A 19,063-nucleotide genomic window follows, 5' to 3' on the forward strand; every position below is an offset into this window, starting at 1 on the left:
ATCTGCAGTATAATCCTGGGAAATGTTTCCTTTCCCTGTTCCATAAAAGATTTATGGGTTGGGGTTGGTTTCAGTTTTTTAAAGTGTTAGGAGTTAAAGTTGCAATCTCTTACATGAAGAGCTAAAGAGCATATGTGAAAATCACAATCACAGTTTTACAAAGTTACCAATCCTGCCTCATTGTCACCATAAATAGATAGGGGATTGGAGAAGATGTATTCCAGGAAAGCATGGCATGCTTGCTTTGCTCCTAACCTCTTCCCTCATAGTTTCAGTACAGCCATCTTGTTCCAGTCAAATGCATAAGGCTAGTGCTGTTTACAGTCAACTGAGCAAACAGTTCTTTGAAGCACATCCTACTGCTTTTTCAGGTGATTGTTCTGAACACCGAAATTTGTACAGAGTAGTTTTACAGAAAAATTCTTTAAGCACAGATAAAACAATTTATATTAGTTTACTTTCAACCAGGAAACAACAGGCTGGCTTAACTAAAGCTTTCCTGAAGTATTTAGTCCAAGGTAGATGGCTGGTATGGAAATGTTTACCTAAACTGGGCAGGTTACAAGCAGCTAGGAAATAGGTATTTTAAAACAGGAAGTCCCCAGCTTTGCTTCAAATGACTGACTATCTCTGAAAAAAAAGATAAAAAGGGAGTAATGGCAGTCAAAAAGTGAACAGCCCAATTCTATGGAAGACAAATATTTTATTACCAAAAGAGTTATATCAAAGTAAGAAACTGCAAAAGAGTTATAAACAACTATAAAAATACTTATATTTATTCAAAATTAAATATGAGTACTTTATTAGTTAAATGCCAATATATTATTCTCTGACAATATTCACACATTTTAAGTCATGTTTGTCTAACATCTTAAAACATGTTATATAAAATAATTGTATATGAGAAATCATAGTCCAAAGCTGAGGAATTCTAGCTCCTCCTGCAGCTACCTGTGGGTTGACCAAATGTATGAGGATAGTGCTGTTTCCAGTCAACTGAACAAATTTACATTCAGGCATGTCCTTTTTCTTCTTCCACGGGCCTCACTGTCTTGCCTCTGCTTCAGCCAGCAGAAGCATGCTGCATGTCTTAAAAGTCAGTACCCTTCCTAAGTTTTTTAAAAAGCTAAATTTCTCCCTGTTTTTCCAAACCCAAATCAGTTTGCAGACCCATCAGACCCGTACCAAAAACATTTGTGTCAGGAGAACATACTCAAGATAAGCTGCTGCTTTGGTAAATTGTTACTTTTGGTCCTTGATAACTTTTTCATAGCTATAAAGAAACCAGCTACTTTTTTATACTGTTTTCTTCACCTGCAGCTTCCAAGATGTTTTTATAAATTGCAGTAGACATGTAAGTGGTTGCTTTCATATGACAGTATTATAAAGTTACTTGAGAAGTCAGAAAATTCAAAGTCATTTCCAGAGCCCAAAGGTTGGACACAGATTTCTGCAGAGTTCTTTGTTTCAAATGCTGGTCTTCTATTTCCACTTCTTGGAGTTCAGCAGCTTGGTTCAGCCATATCTGTTATCTCCAGGAACAAGGCAGTGGCCTTCCATCAGAATTCTGGCATAAAGTGTTCATATAAGCGAGCAAGTTTACTTGAAGAATGCATATAAAATGCAAAGATACCAAGTAATGCCACTTTGAAAGAAAAGAGCAGGATTCACCTGGAATCACCTGGAAATTATTTTTTCAAATTTATTCCAGCAGGATCGAAGGCTAGATATATTTTCTTTCAGTTCACAAACTTCTTGGTTACATTTCTTTTTGGACTGTTTACCTGTCTCTGTATCTTCTGTATTAAATACACGTGGGCAAACCTGAAACAGAATAGATTGTATTGTTATCTGAGAACTGCTTATTCTATTCCTATAGCCATCTTTCAAAGCAAACCAGTTGCATTACATCTGAATACTGGAGAGACCCTGCCCATGGGACTGTGAGAGCGTGGCTTTAACACACAGCAAATAAGGACACTTGAAACCCAGTGTGTCCAACTGAGAACATATACATCCTCTATCATAGTTTAAAATTTATCCTCTGTTGTCTGAAGGACTGAGAAAATAAAGCCAATTAAACTGTGAGCCAAACTTTGACTGTATGTGTTGAGACTAGTGGAAAAAGACCAGTTCCAGGGGCTGGTGCTGTGCCCTAGTGTTCAGGATCTCAGCCAGACAAAACTATTGTGGTTCTTGTTCATATTCAATGACTGCTCATAATTCTTTGCTAAATTACTTTTATTGATCTTTAAATAAAAACAGGAATCCATGAGGTTAGGCAGGAGTTGCAAGGATGACTCTGACTTCTATAACTTGACTGGGATGCCTTTTAATGTAACGCAAATATTGGATTCACCAGAGGTGACAAAGCAAAATATAGACACACCAATATTACTTTGAAGATCTGGTCCCAGATTATAAGTCTCTCCACATCAAGGAGAAAAAGAATGAGTTAAATGAAGCCTTCAATGCATCTGTTTAAGCATTATATTCTTTGGTGCCTATGTGGAGACTTTTTGATGTCGTTTAATATTTTTGTGTTCAATAGGTAACACTGAGCCACACTTAACACTCTTCCTTTGCTACAGTAGTCTGTAGATCACTGTGCTACATTTGAGTGGCACATCAAAAAGAATATTCTGCCAATGACTAAAAATCCAAATATTATCATACTTAATTGTTCTTGTTGAATTTGAGATACTGTGGTTAAAATAAAGACCAGAGAAATTACAGAAAAGAGAGAAACTCACCCTAACTGTTGAAACAAATCAAATTAAACATTGCTCTTAGGGTTAGTGAAAAGTAACAGCTACGATTTTATACTCTAGAGAAGTTTAAACGCCTTCTTTGCACAAGTCTGGTCTTTGTCTCTCACGAGAATTAACTCAGATATTTCACCATGTAAGAAATCTTCACCATAGACTTACAGATGATTGTCTTAGTCTTTGTACTGGGCTTAATGTCTACTACAAGACAAATGCTATACAGAGCAAAATTCCTCTGGCATGGAGGAGCATGTGCACAATAGTTTTATCTTTCAGATAGTCTGTGTTGAAGGCCTCTAGAAAATAAGTCAAATAGTTAAACTGTAGAACGAGTACAACTCACCTTTTCTTTTTTAGGTCTTTCACATTTGCACTGTAGAACCTGTAATGTCCCACACGAGACAAATGCTGCTTTCCATCTAAAGGCTTTGCTGATTCTCGTCTTATTAAAGAATCTGAGCATGTTGCATGCCATGCTCTGTAGTGATTCTATTTCCTGTCAAGAGAGCAAGGAAAATACGTCTTGAAAAGTTTGTGCACCATTAATTCTTTGCAATGTTGGTTTGTCTTTAAAAGAACCCCAGACCCTCCATCTATTACTATTGGTTTCTCTTGCTTTCACAGTGCAAATCTTTTTCAATAAAACACATAACCAATCTAACTTACCTGCCATCTCTTCAAGATATTTAAAGCAGCAATTTTTAGTAGTAATAATAGTAGCATAAGGATGTTAGGGAGAAATCACAGCCATAATGAAATCAATTGGTGCAGTTAGGAAAACAAATTATTTTTGCAGCCAGTCCTTTTATCAAGTTATTATAAAATCTTTAGCAACAGCTGACAATTGTGCTTTCTGGCATTTGGGATCTGCCCAAACTACTATTTGAAAGCTTTCAGATCTGAAGTGAAAAGCTTAGCTAATATAATTTTCTATAGAGAAATAAAAACAGAGGTTGAGAAATTTTCATGTTTACTTCTATTGCAAAAAATAAAGTGTTGTGCCTGTTTTGCATTAAAAATATAGAAGAATCTTCTATATTATTTTCTTCTTCTAAGAAAAAAACACCCACATTTTTTGGATATGGAATTGCTTAATATTTAAATGTTTAAAATATCAATTTACTTAACACGTCATATGATTCCAGATTCAACAAACAAACCATCCTGAACATTGTGATTTGACTTTCAAAAGTAAATACTACTATATCACACTATTTTATTCAGGGACTGGACTGTACAAAGAACTCATTTGAGTTTGTATTCTCTAAATTCTGAAAAGTTAAATTTTACCTCAGTATCATTGCAGAAAAACTCTTTGATATTTTCTTTTTTTTTATTCTTGCAGCACCTGTCACGATTCTCTGCAGACATATTTACCTGTAAAATATCATACATGTTTAGACATAGAAGTACTGTGCCAGTGCTTGGTCACACTCACAATGAAAAGCTCTTTCCTGATATCCAGAGGGAACCTCTTGTGTGTGAGTGCGCCCACTGCTCCTGTTCTGTCACTGGGCACTGTTGGTAAGAGCCTGGCTCTGTACCCTTTGCCCCCTCACTTCAGATATTTCTACACATTGATGAAATCCCTCTGACTCTTCTCCAGGCTGAACAGTCCCAGCTCTTTCAGCCTTTCCTCATTAGAGAGATGCTCCAGTCCCTTCAGCATCTTCATGGCCTCTTGCTGGAGTCTCTCCAGTAGCTCCATATTCCTCTCATATTGGGGAGCCCAGAACTGGACACAAATCTGTTCAATTTAAATCTTCATATTCTACTGAATTGCTTTGTTCTTTGGAAATTTTGGAGCATAGAGCAATGTTTAAATCTTACATTTGAACTGTAACATTGAATACACTGAATACAGTGTTTGTCAATGTTAGTCTCCATAAATACATGTCTCAGCTCTAAACAGATGGTAGCACTCACTTGGCATATGTAATAACATATGACCATCACATGGTGTTTTGCCTGATCGTAGTATTTTATCAATAGTTTATGCTCTCTTGTTGTTTTTTCTTCCACTTTCACACCTGTGATCAAGATGACAATGGAAGCCAACTCAACAGAACCTTTGTCGTCTTCTTCAGCCTGTATCCAGATAATCCAGTTAAGCCAAAGGGCTTTAAAAAAGTTAGCTCACTACAGTATTGTTTTAGATCTCTTCACTTAGGCATGTGCATGAACACATTAGACAGTTAATTCTTAAAGTTTTTATGCAGAAATTGCCTGTGTTTCAGAAGTTCATTCAAGATAAATAGAACTTTGTCCAGAAAGGGTTTTCAAAACCAGAGTTTGAGGAGTCAAATACTCACTGACAAAGAAAAAAAATACAAAACAACAAAACCAAATTTAAAAACCCAACCACCAATATCTGGATGCTAATGCACATCTTTTCTTTCACCAGAACAGAATGAAATGTTGCTGCAGTCACACAGCACCAAAATTTATAATTATATATACATATATTCACCCTAGAAACTGTATATCTGTTGCTTCATTTGCTTACTGCTACGGGATTTCCCCATCATCACTAGTTTTCTCAGATCACCTTTAGTATTATGTACAGTAACCATGTCTGAAGGCAGTTTATTGGCTGTGACTAAACCAACCTAAGGGAAATCCTGACCTCAGAAAAGGCATTAGTGAAAATTAAATTACTTTACAGAGATCTAGTATATAACTCACTAGCCTGCTCTGTAGCAAACCCATAGCTGATCCAACCATCAGGCTGAGGGACTGAAAGCTATTGACTCTGCAATTGCAGGAAAGTGCCTAGTGGGCAGTTTCTATCACTCACACAGAATCCATAATATTTGTTGTTAACTTATAGTGACAATACACTGATTTTACATAGAAGACAAATTTCTCTTAAATGGGGAAAAGTAAAGACAAAAAAATGAAGAAACTTGCACAGGAGTTGCTTGTGTATGTCTTCTAGGAAGTAAAAGCTTCAGAGCTCAGTACATTCCCATTAGTTTTCACAAACATTAATTCAAGAAGGTTTTATTTATTTATGTATTTATTTTGATAACTCTTCTAGTTTTCATACAGTCTTCTAAAAAAACCTCTATGGCTTAAAAAATCTCTATAATACTTATTGCAACTAAAAAAAGAAAAAAATACTTCCAAAATATATCTGGAATAATGGCATTCCTCCATTCCAATCCTTGATGGCAACCTGGGGCACCGACTGCATCAATCTCTATGCTACAACAAGATAGTGGCAAGGCATTGCCCCATCCACGCTGGGACAGTCCCCCAGCCTCCCTGACCCTGCATCTTGAGCAGGGCTGGGCTGCGCCTCGTGGCTCTCCACCACAGAAAGGCAGCAGGATCTGCCTACCAGAGGGTGTTATTCCTTCGTATCATTCTCTCTTATAGGTCAGCTATCTTCTAACTGCTCACCAAGAGGGTTTATTTTTGTTCTCTAGGGAATACTTATCTTTGTCAGAAATAAGACAGCAAACTAAAGGGAATACTTATCTATTCTAATATGGCCATTAATATTCTCCCCAAATGTGATGCCTCATTCAGGATAAAGTAATTTATCTGCAGAGAAGTACATTTCTCTCATAATCTCAACAAACATAACGTGATCGAAATGTTAAAAGATCTTTCCCTGACCCTAAAGGTATTTTGTTTCCAGATGAGGGTTGATGTGTCTTGGTACAGAAAGGTTGAAAACCACTGCCATAATGCTTCATACGTGTGAAGAAATGCAATGACTCCTGATTTTGCCCTTGGAAAAGCACTGTATATTATTTGTATTTAATGCAAATAGATCTTGATTTAAGACTGCAACAGAATGGTGAATTCTCATTTAGTGACAACCTGTCAGAAAATCTCATTTTTGTGGGAATGCCTCTACTAATACAACTGTGGTAAGTGTTCTCACATGGTAGTGTTCTTGACAGATGATTTTAATTGCTAGTAATTCATGAGGAAGAGTTGGAAGGTAAATTTTGGGCATGGATTGGTAAACTTATGAAGCTTATTTGCGAAGCTGCAATAAATGTGGCTGATAAAGCCATAATGGAGGAGATTTACACGAGAATGTTAAGTTCTTCTGCCATCTAGAAAAGATAATTTTTGTTGGCTAAACAAGGTATGTTAATAGGTACAAAGAAACCTATTAAGATACGAAGAAACTTTTACTGTCATATGAATTTTGTGCCTCTGTGCATTTGTATTCAATGGACAACATAAAACTTCACTCAAGAAGTCTCTAATTAGTAGAACAAATTACAGGTTGTGTAATGCTCTCTTCTCTTGATAAAAATATACTAACAGAAGTAGTCATGAAACTACTTTAGAAAATAGTACTTTTTAATGAAATACATGATTTATGGCCTGTGGTGCACATGAGAGGTATGCTTGGAAAACTGTTTGGGGGGTTAGTTCTGCCTCGAGCAAAGACAGACCCATCCGTGGTGTTGTCTTTGCTCAGGGACCAGGTTGCATCTGGTGGGTGATGCAAAAGGATGGAGAGACCCGATGCATACCTCAAGGGGACCTTGTTTTAGGGTGAACTACCCATGGCTCTGTACTTGTATCAGTATCAGCATGTATATATGTATATAATTTGGGTGATGCATATATTTATATGGTTAAAAGGGTTAAGTTTCATGTAACATGTTAGTATGGGAAAAATTCGGAGTGGATAATGTTGGGGTTTTAGGAGCTCTCCTGGTTTGTTTTTTTTTTTTTCCTGTTAAAAGAATTTTCCCATACGTAGGGGGACAAATGGCTGGGTAGTTAAGAAAAACAAAAGAGCTGGCTACTCCTTTGTCTACACCTGGGTGTGTGGGCAGTTGGTCTCCAGCATTTGGACAGAGAGGGAAGCTGCTTTCTTCGGCTGCTTTTCCTTCTGCTGGAGAAGCCCCGGGATCCCAAAGCCCTCCTTCCCCACCCCACTGGGAGCTGGGATGTGGCCGCCCTGCCCCGCTGCTGCTTTGAGCCTTCGACCTGCCTGCCCAGACCTCCGGGGGGTTCCCCATTTGGATACACCTCATCTGCCACCCGGGATTTGTGCTCGTCCCTGCCGTTCCAGCCTGCTGCTGGGTCTGGCCGGACACCGGGATCGGCTGCCCAGGGGTTTGTGAAGCCTTTGTCCCATCCTTCCCGGGATCCCAGGGCACCAGAGCCGCGGGTTTCCCGAGCTCGCTCCGGAGCGCCCCCTGCAGCCGCGGGGGAACCATCGCACCTGCCCTGCTCACCGGGAGCCGCCAGCGCCCCTGCCGGCTGCGAGCGGAACTGCACCCGAGGGGAAAGGGCCCGACAGCCGAGAAGGCTGGGACTGGGTTTGTGATTGTTTGCTGTTACTGCCGTAGTTATTGTTGTTTGTTTGACTGGTTATACACATATATAATAGTAAAGAACTGTTATTCCTATTTTCCACATCATTGCCTAAAAGCCCCTTGATTTCAAAATTATAATAACTCGGAGGGAAGGGGGTTGCATCTGCTATTCCAAGGGAGGCTTCTGCCTTCCTTAGCAGACACCTGTCTTTCAAACCAAGACATGGCCAAATGGTACATGATGCACAGGCACAAAAAACTGTATCATAGTATTTGTACATGCCAATAGGCAGTACCTACAGATTTCAGAGATTTTAAAGAGACTGAATTGCTCCACCCCCTCAAATAAAACCACCATTCCATCATAACGTGAGATTTTACATTGGTCTTTTATCATGTTTTAACATTAGAGCTTTTATTATTAATTGTTAGCATCTAAAAATAATCAACATTTTTTTGGAAGCCCAAGAGCTATTACCTACCAGCTCATTGATGTCGTGACTTAGTATATTCTCGTACTTCACACGGATTTCAGTTGTTTTATTTCCCATTGCACAACTAGATGAATTCACTGGAGACAGAACAAGGAGCAGTGGCAGAACTGGTAAGGTAGATCTGAAAAAGGCTGGATTACAAGAAGAACAGTTAGGCACATATTAATGTCACAGTGTGTGTGCTGTATTAACAAATACATTCTGTAATCTGTGAAAGAGTTTAAAAGGGATCTTTGTACAACCAAATGACTTGTGCCTTGCTTGAGGGAAAGATTCAGCTCCAGATTAAGACACTCTTTGAGTGTCTAAACTCCCTCACACCCAAAAATGATTTAGCCAGCGTGGATAAGAGCCTACAACTATTGAGCTGGCCAGATACTTGGTGACTGCTTGGGCTGAATTCATCTCCAGGCGTCACTGCAAGCATTGACTTTTATTGGACCATAACCACATCGGACATATGTAGAGGAGTGTTTTAATCATGTATGTTTAGACATTCAAGTGTCTTAATCGGCAGACGAATCTCACCTTGATTGTCGATTGTCCTTTTTTCCTTTGATAACTTCTACAAATCCCCATGAACACAGCTTTACAACAAAGGTGTATTTAAGCACATTTTCAGGCTGACCAAATGTACAAATCCATGCTACTGGCTGTAAAATGAGATAAAGCAGCAACACAACCTTCTCTGCCACTACCCCTCACTTTGTTTCTCCCTTTAATGGACCATCTTGCTTTGCTCAGACCCCTGGTGTTCTGTCCTTGTATGACATCCAGGAAAATATGAGTTCTGTGAGGATGGGCAGAGAGAAAAGACCGAAACATCGAAAAAGCCTGAAGGGACTGATAGGAGGCTGCAGGTGATTCACCTGGCACTGGGAATGAGGGAGACTAAGCACGTAATAATACATTATTAGGAAGCTCATAATTGGACTCTGGCCTATTGCTAGTCTGGCTAGGATGATGCTTAAATGGAAGGTTTTGAAAAAAACCCCAAAGCTAGAAATTTATGTTGCAGGACTAGTAAAGACCCCAGCAGGATTCTGGAGGAGTATGCACTGTTTCTACCCATCTCCACTACTGAGTAAGAACAACAACTGCATACAGAGTAGCTGTGGGATAGCAGCCAGGAAAGGAAGAAGGGATGTCCTGGCTCCAGCTGCTACTTTCCTTGCTCTCTGGTGAGGGTGGGCTGTTGGGTACAGCCAGTTCAGCACTCAAGAGACAGGCACCTCTGGACTTGGGCATCACTAGTAAATCACAGCCTCAGAGAGAAATTTTGAGCAATTAAGAAGAAAGCAATAAAATTTGACCATAACTTTTACTGACCCACCCACTTCTGTGATGCAAAAACTGTGGTCACACCACATGCTCACTGCCATTAAAAGAAGCACAGTCCATTTACAGCCCATTCCAGCCAAATCCCACCACACACAGCAGAATGAATCTTCAAAGAAGAATGCATACTTTTCCTGACTAGTGGATCTTAAATGGGTCCTACATGCAATAAATTTAAAAACTCTGTAAGGTGAATCTATTATGATCTTCAAGCTCCCAGTGGACACATCTGACTTCCACAGAGCATTATCTTTGTAAATCCCTACACTAACAATATCTCTGTTGAATGATTTATCAGTTTGAAGGACTAAGATTTAATATTTTAAAAGATGTTTACAAAAAACATTCAAGAACTCAATTATAGGGCAACATTTTTCCCAATCTCTCATTGCACCTGTCGATTCCAGTGCGAAAGATAAACTGTGATGCTTGTTTGCAAATAGGGTGATACAAACAACTTGGATATGCTGCTTCACAAACATGCTTCAAGGGACAAAAACAGCAATCCTCTAAATTAAAGCAACCTTACTGACTCCATCACTTTAAACTTGGTTGTCTGGCAACAAGTGGGGATAAGAGGTGAAACACGCAAAGCCACTTTTATTTTGTCATTTTTACTTTCTCTGTCCCATACAGATTGCAAATCTTTTTTAAATGAGGAAATTACAGAGTAAAAGCAGGTCACGAGTTGCACACTCAGGAAGTCCCTTGAGCCACTGCAGGATGGTGATCAAATCTTTTTAGACATTCCTAAATAAGTCCTCTAGAAAAAACATTAGACAAGTGTCATAAAAAATTCTAGGAGATGTAGACTGAAAATTGAAAGGGATTTTCTTAAAGTTAGGTAACTTCCAAAGAATGGAGTCTATGGCACTCCATATGACCAGCAATTCAAAAGAAGGAGAGCGTGTATTACTGGTAATAGCACATCTTTCCAGTGAACTCCCAGAAACTCCTAAGTCATATCTGGAAAGCCCCAAAAATTCTCCTAGAAAAGACAGGAAGAGCTAGTATTCCAGTATTTCCAAATACTTTAAAAAAACCTCTTGGCTTTTTAATGTTAAAATCCCCTCCTGTGCATACAACCCGAGGCGCGTCCTCGGCCGCACCCAGCGGGATCCTTGCAGCAGCCCCGGTGCCCCACAACCCACCCCAATCTCGGCGGGCGGCTCCCTCTGTCCCCGGCCCCGCTCCGCAGCCCGCAGTTCCCGCGGGGAGCGGGTCATTGCCAGTTCTTCTCCCTCTGCCCCGCTGGACCCGTGCGGAGGGGCGGGAGGGCGAGCGCTCCTGCCCGGAGGCGAGGCACCCCCGGCACTGCGCGGCACCAGCTCCGGGCGCACCCGCGGGAAGGCAGGTGCCCACGGGAGGCAGATGCCCGCGGGAAGGCAGGTGCCCACGGGAGGCAGATGCCCGCGGGAAGGCAGGTGCCCACGGGAGGCAGATGCCCGCGGGAAGGCAGGTGCCGGCGGTGGGCGCAGCGCGGACCGGCGCGGAGCAATGCTTCCCGCAGCTCCCCCGCCCCGCTCTGTCCCGCTGCCTCTGCCACTCCCGAGCTGCCCTTCCCGGCAGCAGGCGTGATGGGAACCGGTCTCTTTTACTTTCATTCCACGGGGGAAAGGGAAAAGAAAAGCAAAACTGGGAATTTCCCCGGCCGTCACCAGGGGTTTAAAAGGCACCGGGCAGCCCCGCGCCGGCAGAGCAGGAGAGACGGCGGGGCCGACGGCTGGGAGCCAGCGGACCAGGTGAGGAGCCAGCCGGGGGTGCGGAGCAGCGCGGCGGAGCCCAGTGCAGCCCGGGGGCAGGCGAAGCGGGGCGCCTTCTGCAGAGCGGTGCGGTGCGGGGCGCGCTCCTTACCATGGAACATGGTCCGTGGGGAGGCTGTCGGGGAGCTGCGCCGACGGGTCCGCGGTCATGGTGGCGGCGCCGCCTCGCCCATGACGCCCGCAGCCCGCGGAGCGCCGCGCAGAGGCCGAGAGGGGCCGCGGCGGCCGGGCCGGGCTCAGCAGCCCCCCGCCGCCCGCCCGCCCGGGGGGGCCGCGGCGCTGTCCGAGGCGGCGGCGGGACGGCCGGGCTTTGCCTTTCCCATGGGGCTCCGCCGGCCGCGGCTACTTTCACTTTCTGCTCCGCCGCGGCGGTGCTGCCCGCGGGCCGGCGGCGGGCGCGGGCGGCTGCGCGGCCCCCGGGGCAGGCGGCATCCCCGCTCCTCCGCGGCGGGGTCGGCGAGCACCTCGGGGCGGGCGGAGCGGCAGTGGCGGGGCCGGGCCGTGCTGGCGGGGGTTACATAGAGCCCCGGCTACACGCCCAGTGCCATGTGTGCGGCCGGCGAGGGAATGATGGATCTTGGCACTACTCGTGGAAAGAGCCGCTCATCCGCGGGGAGGATATCCTTAAAAAAAAAAAAAAAAAAAAAAAAAAAAATCACTCCGTGATGTGCAGTCGCTTTTTCGGAGGAGAGCGGCTTGCTTTGAAAGCTGATGGGCTGCCCTTGGATGGGTTTGTGGGAGGAGGGACTGCCAAGAGGGCTCTGTCTCTGGTCAAGGGTTACCCCAGGCTGTTGGCATGGGCTCAGAAGCGCAAGGTGAATGGTTTCAGCAGAGTTCGTCGTCTACGCCCCTCCTCCACCCCACCCCTTCCCCCTCAAAGTTCATCTTGTGGAATCTGAGAGGATTAAGAAAGGATGGTGAATGGCTCAGGAAGGTGCTTTAGCGTGGAAGACACGCTAAAACCCAAACTGTAAGAGGCAAACGTGTAGCAAGATGTGTTTTTCTAGGTAAATTCAGAATGCAAAAATTGTCATGTGCAGTTGAAAAGGCTTGGAATAAAACAGGATATGAAATCTCTTAGTAGCGTCCCCTTCACATCTCCTGCCCAGAATACTTTCTGAGTTTTGAGTTCTATATCACTTTTCCTGCTCTACATGAGCACAGAGAGCTGATTCCACAACCCCTCTTTCTTCACACAAGAGTGCTTTTCTAAGAAAAGAAAGATATTGAGGTGTGACTATTAGGGAGCAAATATGTGGAATGCTCAGGATAATTTCCTCCCATTCTCTTGAACTGAAGTTGTGCTGCTTCTGTCCCGTGTAAGGAGGTTCTTAGTCCTCTTCATTGTCTGTGAATTACACTCTGCTTTAGATTGGCTATACATTTCCCATATCTTTTTCTTTGGAAAAGAATTTAGTCAATTCTTCTTCAAAAGTATTCTGCCAAGATTCCAGAGGGAGGTGGTTTTCCAACCCTTTACTTTGAGCTGCTTGACTTTACTAATGACTGCCCATCACTATGATGGCAAAGAATAGGGATCAATGTCAACACAGTTCCACACAAGGAGCGCCTGTCCTTGCTTGTTCCTTTAATGAATGCCAGGCTGGATGTGATGGATTGTTCAGTTCTTGAATTTGAACAAGGAATTTGCCTCATTAATGGCTAAATTATCTAGTTCTTATTGTGTCTTAAGTTGGGGGTTTTTTGCTTGTTTTCATTTATTTTTTTTCTTTTCTGTCTTATGTCAAATACTGCCTGAAAACATCTCTGTGCATTCCAATTTGCTGGCATGTGCAACTCAGAGAATGCTACAGGGCTCTTCTTTTGGGGGGAGATTAGTGCCAGGTGTAATGCAAGCAAATTTGTGATGGTTTCTAGGGTCTGGTACTTACAGACTTGCACTTTCAATAGTTAAATATTTTGAAAAAGCTGCACCATGAAGCTCCAGTCACACAAAATCATATCACCAAGATCACCTTTACTTCTAGGCAAGTAGTTCTTCCAATCTCTTATGATAGTACATGTGCGTTCAGAAAATGAGATAGTTTATGCAGATTGTCAGGGTGCAAAATATAAAGGAAAAGCTTCTTTAGCTGCTTTGTTTGTGTTAGTTTTCTGGCTGAAACATCAGGAAGACTGATAATTGCTTCATTTTAATTTTTTCTTTAAATAATGTAATTGATGGAAGAAGTCAGCATAGTGGCTTAACACTAACGGAAACATGACTGAGAGGTGATGCTGGAGTCTTTAACAGAAGTTTTGCTATTTTCTTCAGTAGTGGAAGGATTTTAACTTCTTTCATTTTTTCTTTTTTTCTTTTTTCTTTTTTTCTTTTTTCTTTTTTTTCTTTTTTTCTTTTTTTCGGTTTTTCTTTTTTTTTTTTTTTAGGATGAAACGCCTGTTAAATGTATGGGAAACTTTCTCTTCAGTCAAAGTGAAATAGATGGTGTGATCTGTACTTTGCCCCATATCATGTGTTTAGATCCCGGTCAATCCCTCCTTTGTGACCTAACCCTGGACCGTGGCATAAACTTGTGATAAAGATGTTGTTTGATGTATTTGTATGTAGAGCATGCTTAAATATTCAAACTTTTTCTGTAACTTTTATGTGCTTTGAAAAACATTTTGAATCGCTATATGCATTTTATTTTCAAAGTTTTAATTTAGCAATGTTGTGGGGCTTTTTTCTGAAAAGATTGCCTGCAGAAAGATCAAATTCAAATGTTCAGAGAATACTGTATTTTTTAAAGGAAAAACAAACACCTACCAGTTGAAAAATTAAAAGAAGGAATTTAAGACCAATTATGAGAATATCATCTTAACAACCCATTTTAATCAAGGAATCATGGAAGGAGTCCTGCACATATAAAAGTTTATCCCAGCTGAGACTTACCTTGTTTAAATGACTGGTATCAGTTTTCCTGTTTCTTGAAACACGGTTGGTGCTGAGATGTAGTGGAGGCCTCCCCTCTGGAGTGGAATTCAACTGCAGCTTGACAGGGGCTGTGGGTAAAACCTTTGGGGGGAGAATAAAACTGAAATGTTTCTGTAGAATGCCCGAGACACTAGGTGTCCCACTTCACTTTCATACCTTGGCAGTTTATAGAGCTGACTATTTTAATAGGAGATATATTAGCTTTATTATGTAGATAATTTGACTAAGTAAGATTCCAAATAAGCAATCTCTGGAAAGATGTAGTCCAATGCAGGGCATTGCTGCAAATGTGTGCAGTTTTCTCTTTCACACTATTTTTGAAAATAGCTTTTTAAACCATAAAGGAGGGTACTGCAAATTGCATATCTAACAACTGAAAGGCACCAGTAATTTTAGCTGTTCATATATGAACGTATTTCATGTTCAGTAGTTTTCCTGAGGACAGTTTCTCTAAACAAGTTTAAATTTAGAGATCCAGTTGTCTCCTGACATGGTCAAATTTATTCTTAGAAAAGCAGGCATTACATATTAACCTCCACCAGAATACTAATACTGCTATGTGAGAGCTACATGATTGCAAAGCACATAATTTCTTGTTAAGATTCAGTTCTCCAAAGACTAAGTACTTCTGGGACTGTTGCTGTCTTTATCCAGCTGTTGCTTGTCAGCTTGAAAAGCTCTTTTGATCATGACTTTAGATTTGACTTTAGGCTGCTTGCAAACTTACAGTACCATTAGTGAATTATTGTATTATTGAATAACATTAGTTAAAAAGTTACACATTTTTTCTGTCATTTTGGAATGAAATGTATGTGCTCCAGTTGTCACAAACTGGTGGAACTCAGGAAAGTCTGACCACTGTTATTATGTTCTTATTTTTAAGAATAAATATCTCTGACAATTTTTTCTCAACTAACTAGGGGGGATGGGAAGAAGAAGAGGCATATTCCCCCCTACTCCTTCCTCCAAATTAATCCGAACCCACAAGAGGATCCCTACTTAACTGGGATTCAGGGTTCTGTTTATTTTGCACCCAAAACTCTCATTGGTACTCAAGTCTGGGAAGTTCTAATCTGCTGTATTTAGGCAAGATCAAGGGACCTAATTTTATCATTGCACTAGAACACCCTTTTTTTTTTTTGTAATTATTGTTGCTACTTTTTGTGTACAAATCATTTGTCCTGTCACTGAGGTGACCACTGAAAAAAACTACATAAACTGACTGATAAACTGTTTTTAATGCAGAATTATATCTTACGTTAATTCAGATGTAATGTATGAATCTCTTTTCCTTTGGTGAGAATTAAAGAAAAAAAGAACAAAAATATTTCTGGAAAACTATTAAGATAAGTTTTGTGGAAGTGTGGGAAGCTCACACGAATGTTTTGTTATCAAGCTGTGAAACAGAAGTGGTAATTACTTTCTCTTCCTGTCGTGCTGTGCAGGAAGATGCCAATAAAGATTTTAGCAAGAGCAGTATGCCAAACGTGGGTATTTTGAGAAACCACCACTAGGAAGGGGAAGTTCCCCAGGAGCAGCACTAGCAGTATGGAGAAGATGGTGGCAATGAGGCTCCTCATCCCTGGCTGCCGGGCCACTGCCCCAGAGCCCGCTGCATGAATCCGGCTTTGCCCCGGCTTCCATCAGGCGCGAGAATTGTTCCTGGTCTGTGTTTGCTGGGGCCTGGGTGTGCCCGAAACCCAGCTGGGACTGTGCCCCTGGGTCACATCATCTGCTTGTGTCAGCTTGGGAGCGATGAGAGGCTTCAGCAGGACCGTTCTCCTCACTGCATGGAGGTTTTGAGATGGTTCTTGTTTGTTTTCATGCTTCAGACATGGCTGAATGTGGGAGAAATGAATATTTCAACCAGGACAAATTATGAAAATCTTGTTCCTGCTTTAGTGAGGCACAGAAGAAAGAAGGATTTGGGTGTTGGTTTCTCTCAATGCATATTCTTTTACTTTTCCTACTTTAACAAGTGCGTTTTTAGGGAGATGGGGAGGTCTGGTAACAGCAATAATCATTGCAGACATTAATCCATATTGAAATTATGAAAATTTCATTGCGTTTCAGGGTTGTGGAATTTCATTTGGGTTTGGTGTTGTTCTTTCAAGAGTTTCTTTTCCAAAATTATAGTAAAATATTTGGTATTATTTGAGTGAACCTCTGTGTCTTAGTGGTCTTTCTTTTTACAATGTTACTTATACAAGTACAAAAAAGCATTTTTTGCACTTTATAGTTTTCTCATCTCCTCTCCTTCATTGCCCATTATTTGTTTTGAGAAAATGTGGTTACTGAGTTGATTTCAGGCAAACTGTCACTGAAATAGTACTCAATTTCTTCCATTTTCCTTTCTTTTCCTTTTTTTTCCTTTTAATATGCTTTTGTTTTATTTTTTTTTTAAGAGAACTGGAAGTCTTCCTCCTGGTTTTAAAGGCAGCCAGAAAATCACCCTGAAAAGTGACAGCAACTTAATTGGAGCCCTTGTGCCAGGGAGTAAAATTAAATCTCTACAATTTTTTTAGAACCAGAGGACTACCTGAGGAATGAGTTTCGGGTCTTAAATCTTGGAAATATAATGCAGGACGCTAAAGGTTATTTTATCCTTGCTTTGTATTAATAAATGTCTGTTATAGTTCTGATGAAGGGTTTAGATTTGTTCCTAAATTAATTAAAAGACATTTTTTTCTCCATCTGAAAGAGGTGTGGGGGATTTTGTTAGATTTTTCTCCAGTTTTCCTTGTAAAATCCCTTTTCTGATTGAATGTTTGTTTTAGAAAAAGGTATTCTGTGTCCTTCATACATAACATAAAGCTGACTCCTTTCTCACAGTGTGAAAACTTACTTAAATGTGATGAATTCTGTGAACTTCAGGGTTTTTTTATTTTGCTAATCATTCCTTTCCAGCCTTGCTATGGTTTTACTTGATCACCTTTGACTTGATTTGTTTAGTCCAGAAACATGTTTAAATCCACCCACTTAAAAAACCTTATGAGATGTACTCTTTACTATCAAGAAGCTGCATTTATTGCATGTTGGTAAATTATCCTGAAGAGGAAGCCTGTTCTTAAAACTGATTTAATTTTAAAAAAATCAAGACAAATGGTTTAAAATAGAGAACTCTTATTGTAAATGCAGATTTTGTGGGCCTAATCCTGCAAGCCTATGCCTGCTTAGCCCCAGTTTAACATACCTATCTTGCATGCTTATTTGTAAACAAAAGATTAATTTGCAGATTTGAAACTTGAATGAAAATAGAGCATTTCCCCTTTGAAGATTTGAGTTATTTCTGACATTTATTTTGCTGCTGTCTGGAGTTGCCCTAAAGTAATTCCAAACACATCTATATCTTTGAAGATTACAAATTATGTTGTAATAGTAGTGTAAACCATTACAAATGCACCTTTCTTCCTTATTTGCAGTGAGTGTGTGATCTGTGCATGGTTAGAGTGGGAGGGGGTGGTTAAGAAAGAAGAAAAATTACAATTAAAATATGATGCAGTTTGCCCAATAAGCATCACTTGGAAATCAAAAGTCATGCACGCTGAGACTTGAATTTCTTTTTTTAACAATGTACACTTATATATTACATGAAGATCTAGCCACAGTATTTTGCAAGAGCAGTTAGTTGCTTTATTGTATCCATTTTAAAGGGCTGAATTTGAAACAGTGAGTGGATATGTGTGTGCTTGTTCTGTGGTGTTTGAGGCTTTTATTGCCTTTGGTTTATTTTCTCTCCCTCAGCAGAGATAACACCAGCTCTAAAAAAATGACCTGAAATTATTCTAACCTACAGAAAATAGATCAAATTATGATGTGAGCTATAAAATGAAAGGGAAGAAATGAGTGCCAGTAGTAACTCTTTTGTTATTGTTTTAAATCACGTTCAAAAATTGTCCCCAAAATATTCAAGTGACACTTTTCAGAATGATGATGAAGAGCCAAAGCTAAACACGACTGTTGAGACTCTCCTTGCCTTGCATCCACAATTACTGCTGTCTAATTAATCACTCTTTAATAGGCTGTTGTGATTTCAGAAACATATTCTAGAACGTCCCACCTTGCATCAAAGGTTTGGGTCTCTTTCAAGGTATTAAAAAGGCAAGTAATTATGAAGAAACAACAGCAATAGGAGATGCAGCTAATAAAGGCTGGTACAGTACTAGTAAAGGTTTCCTGACTCAGGAGTTTTAACTCCTTCCTCTCTAGAGGTATTAAAGAAATATACTACACATCTCTTACTTTTTATCCCTGGTTTATTTGTTGGAATTCTGGGCCATACAGTTTTGGAAGTGAAAATAACTGGCCAGTAATTTGCAAGTCATTTCACAGGCAGAGTTCCGTTTTGCCACGTGTTTTATTTGATGTGTTTTTATATGGGCACTAAGAAGCTGTGGCATTTTCTCTGTGTGTCACATCCAGCATTATCTGTTATCTTTCCTGACCCAGATGATACAATTTAGTGCCT

At 40.8% G+C, this 19,063-nt stretch overlaps 1 protein-coding gene across 1 annotated transcript; it reads right to left on the reverse strand.

Moving 5' to 3' along the window:
- Window positions 1-792: 792 nt before the first annotated feature.
- Window positions 793-11,874, reverse strand: IL7 (interleukin 7). The gene is made up of 5 exons (XM_048286343.1): window positions 11,752-11,874; window positions 8,548-8,690; window positions 4,059-4,145; window positions 3,112-3,264; window positions 793-1,824 (listed from the first exon to the last, which is right to left on the reverse strand). Exons 1-5 carry the CDS (start codon window positions 11,759-11,761, stop codon window positions 1,678-1,680), a joined length of 540 nt encoding a protein of 179 aa, XP_048142300.1. The 5' UTR covers window positions 11,762-11,874; the 3' UTR covers window positions 793-1,677.
- Between the last annotated feature and the right edge of the window lie 7,189 nt (window positions 11,875-19,063).

Source organism: Corvus hawaiiensis, chromosome 26 (assembly GCF_020740725.1).
Source record: "Corvus hawaiiensis isolate bCorHaw1 chromosome 26, bCorHaw1.pri.cur, whole genome shotgun sequence".
NCBI classification, from domain to species: Eukaryota; Metazoa; Chordata; class Aves; order Passeriformes; family Corvidae; genus Corvus; species Corvus hawaiiensis.

Excerpts from the sequence above, each read along its gene's own strand:
- IL7 (XM_048286343.1), bottom strand. Across the intron at positions 4,146-8,547 it reads GTCACGACATCAATGAGCTG|GTAAATATGTCTGCAGAGAA; the intron begins GTAGGTAATAGC and ends GATATTTTACAG. Across the intron at positions 1,825-3,111 it reads AAAGACCTAAAAAAGAAAAG|GTTTGCCCACGTGTATTTAA; the intron begins GTGAGTTGTACT and ends ATTCTGTTTCAG.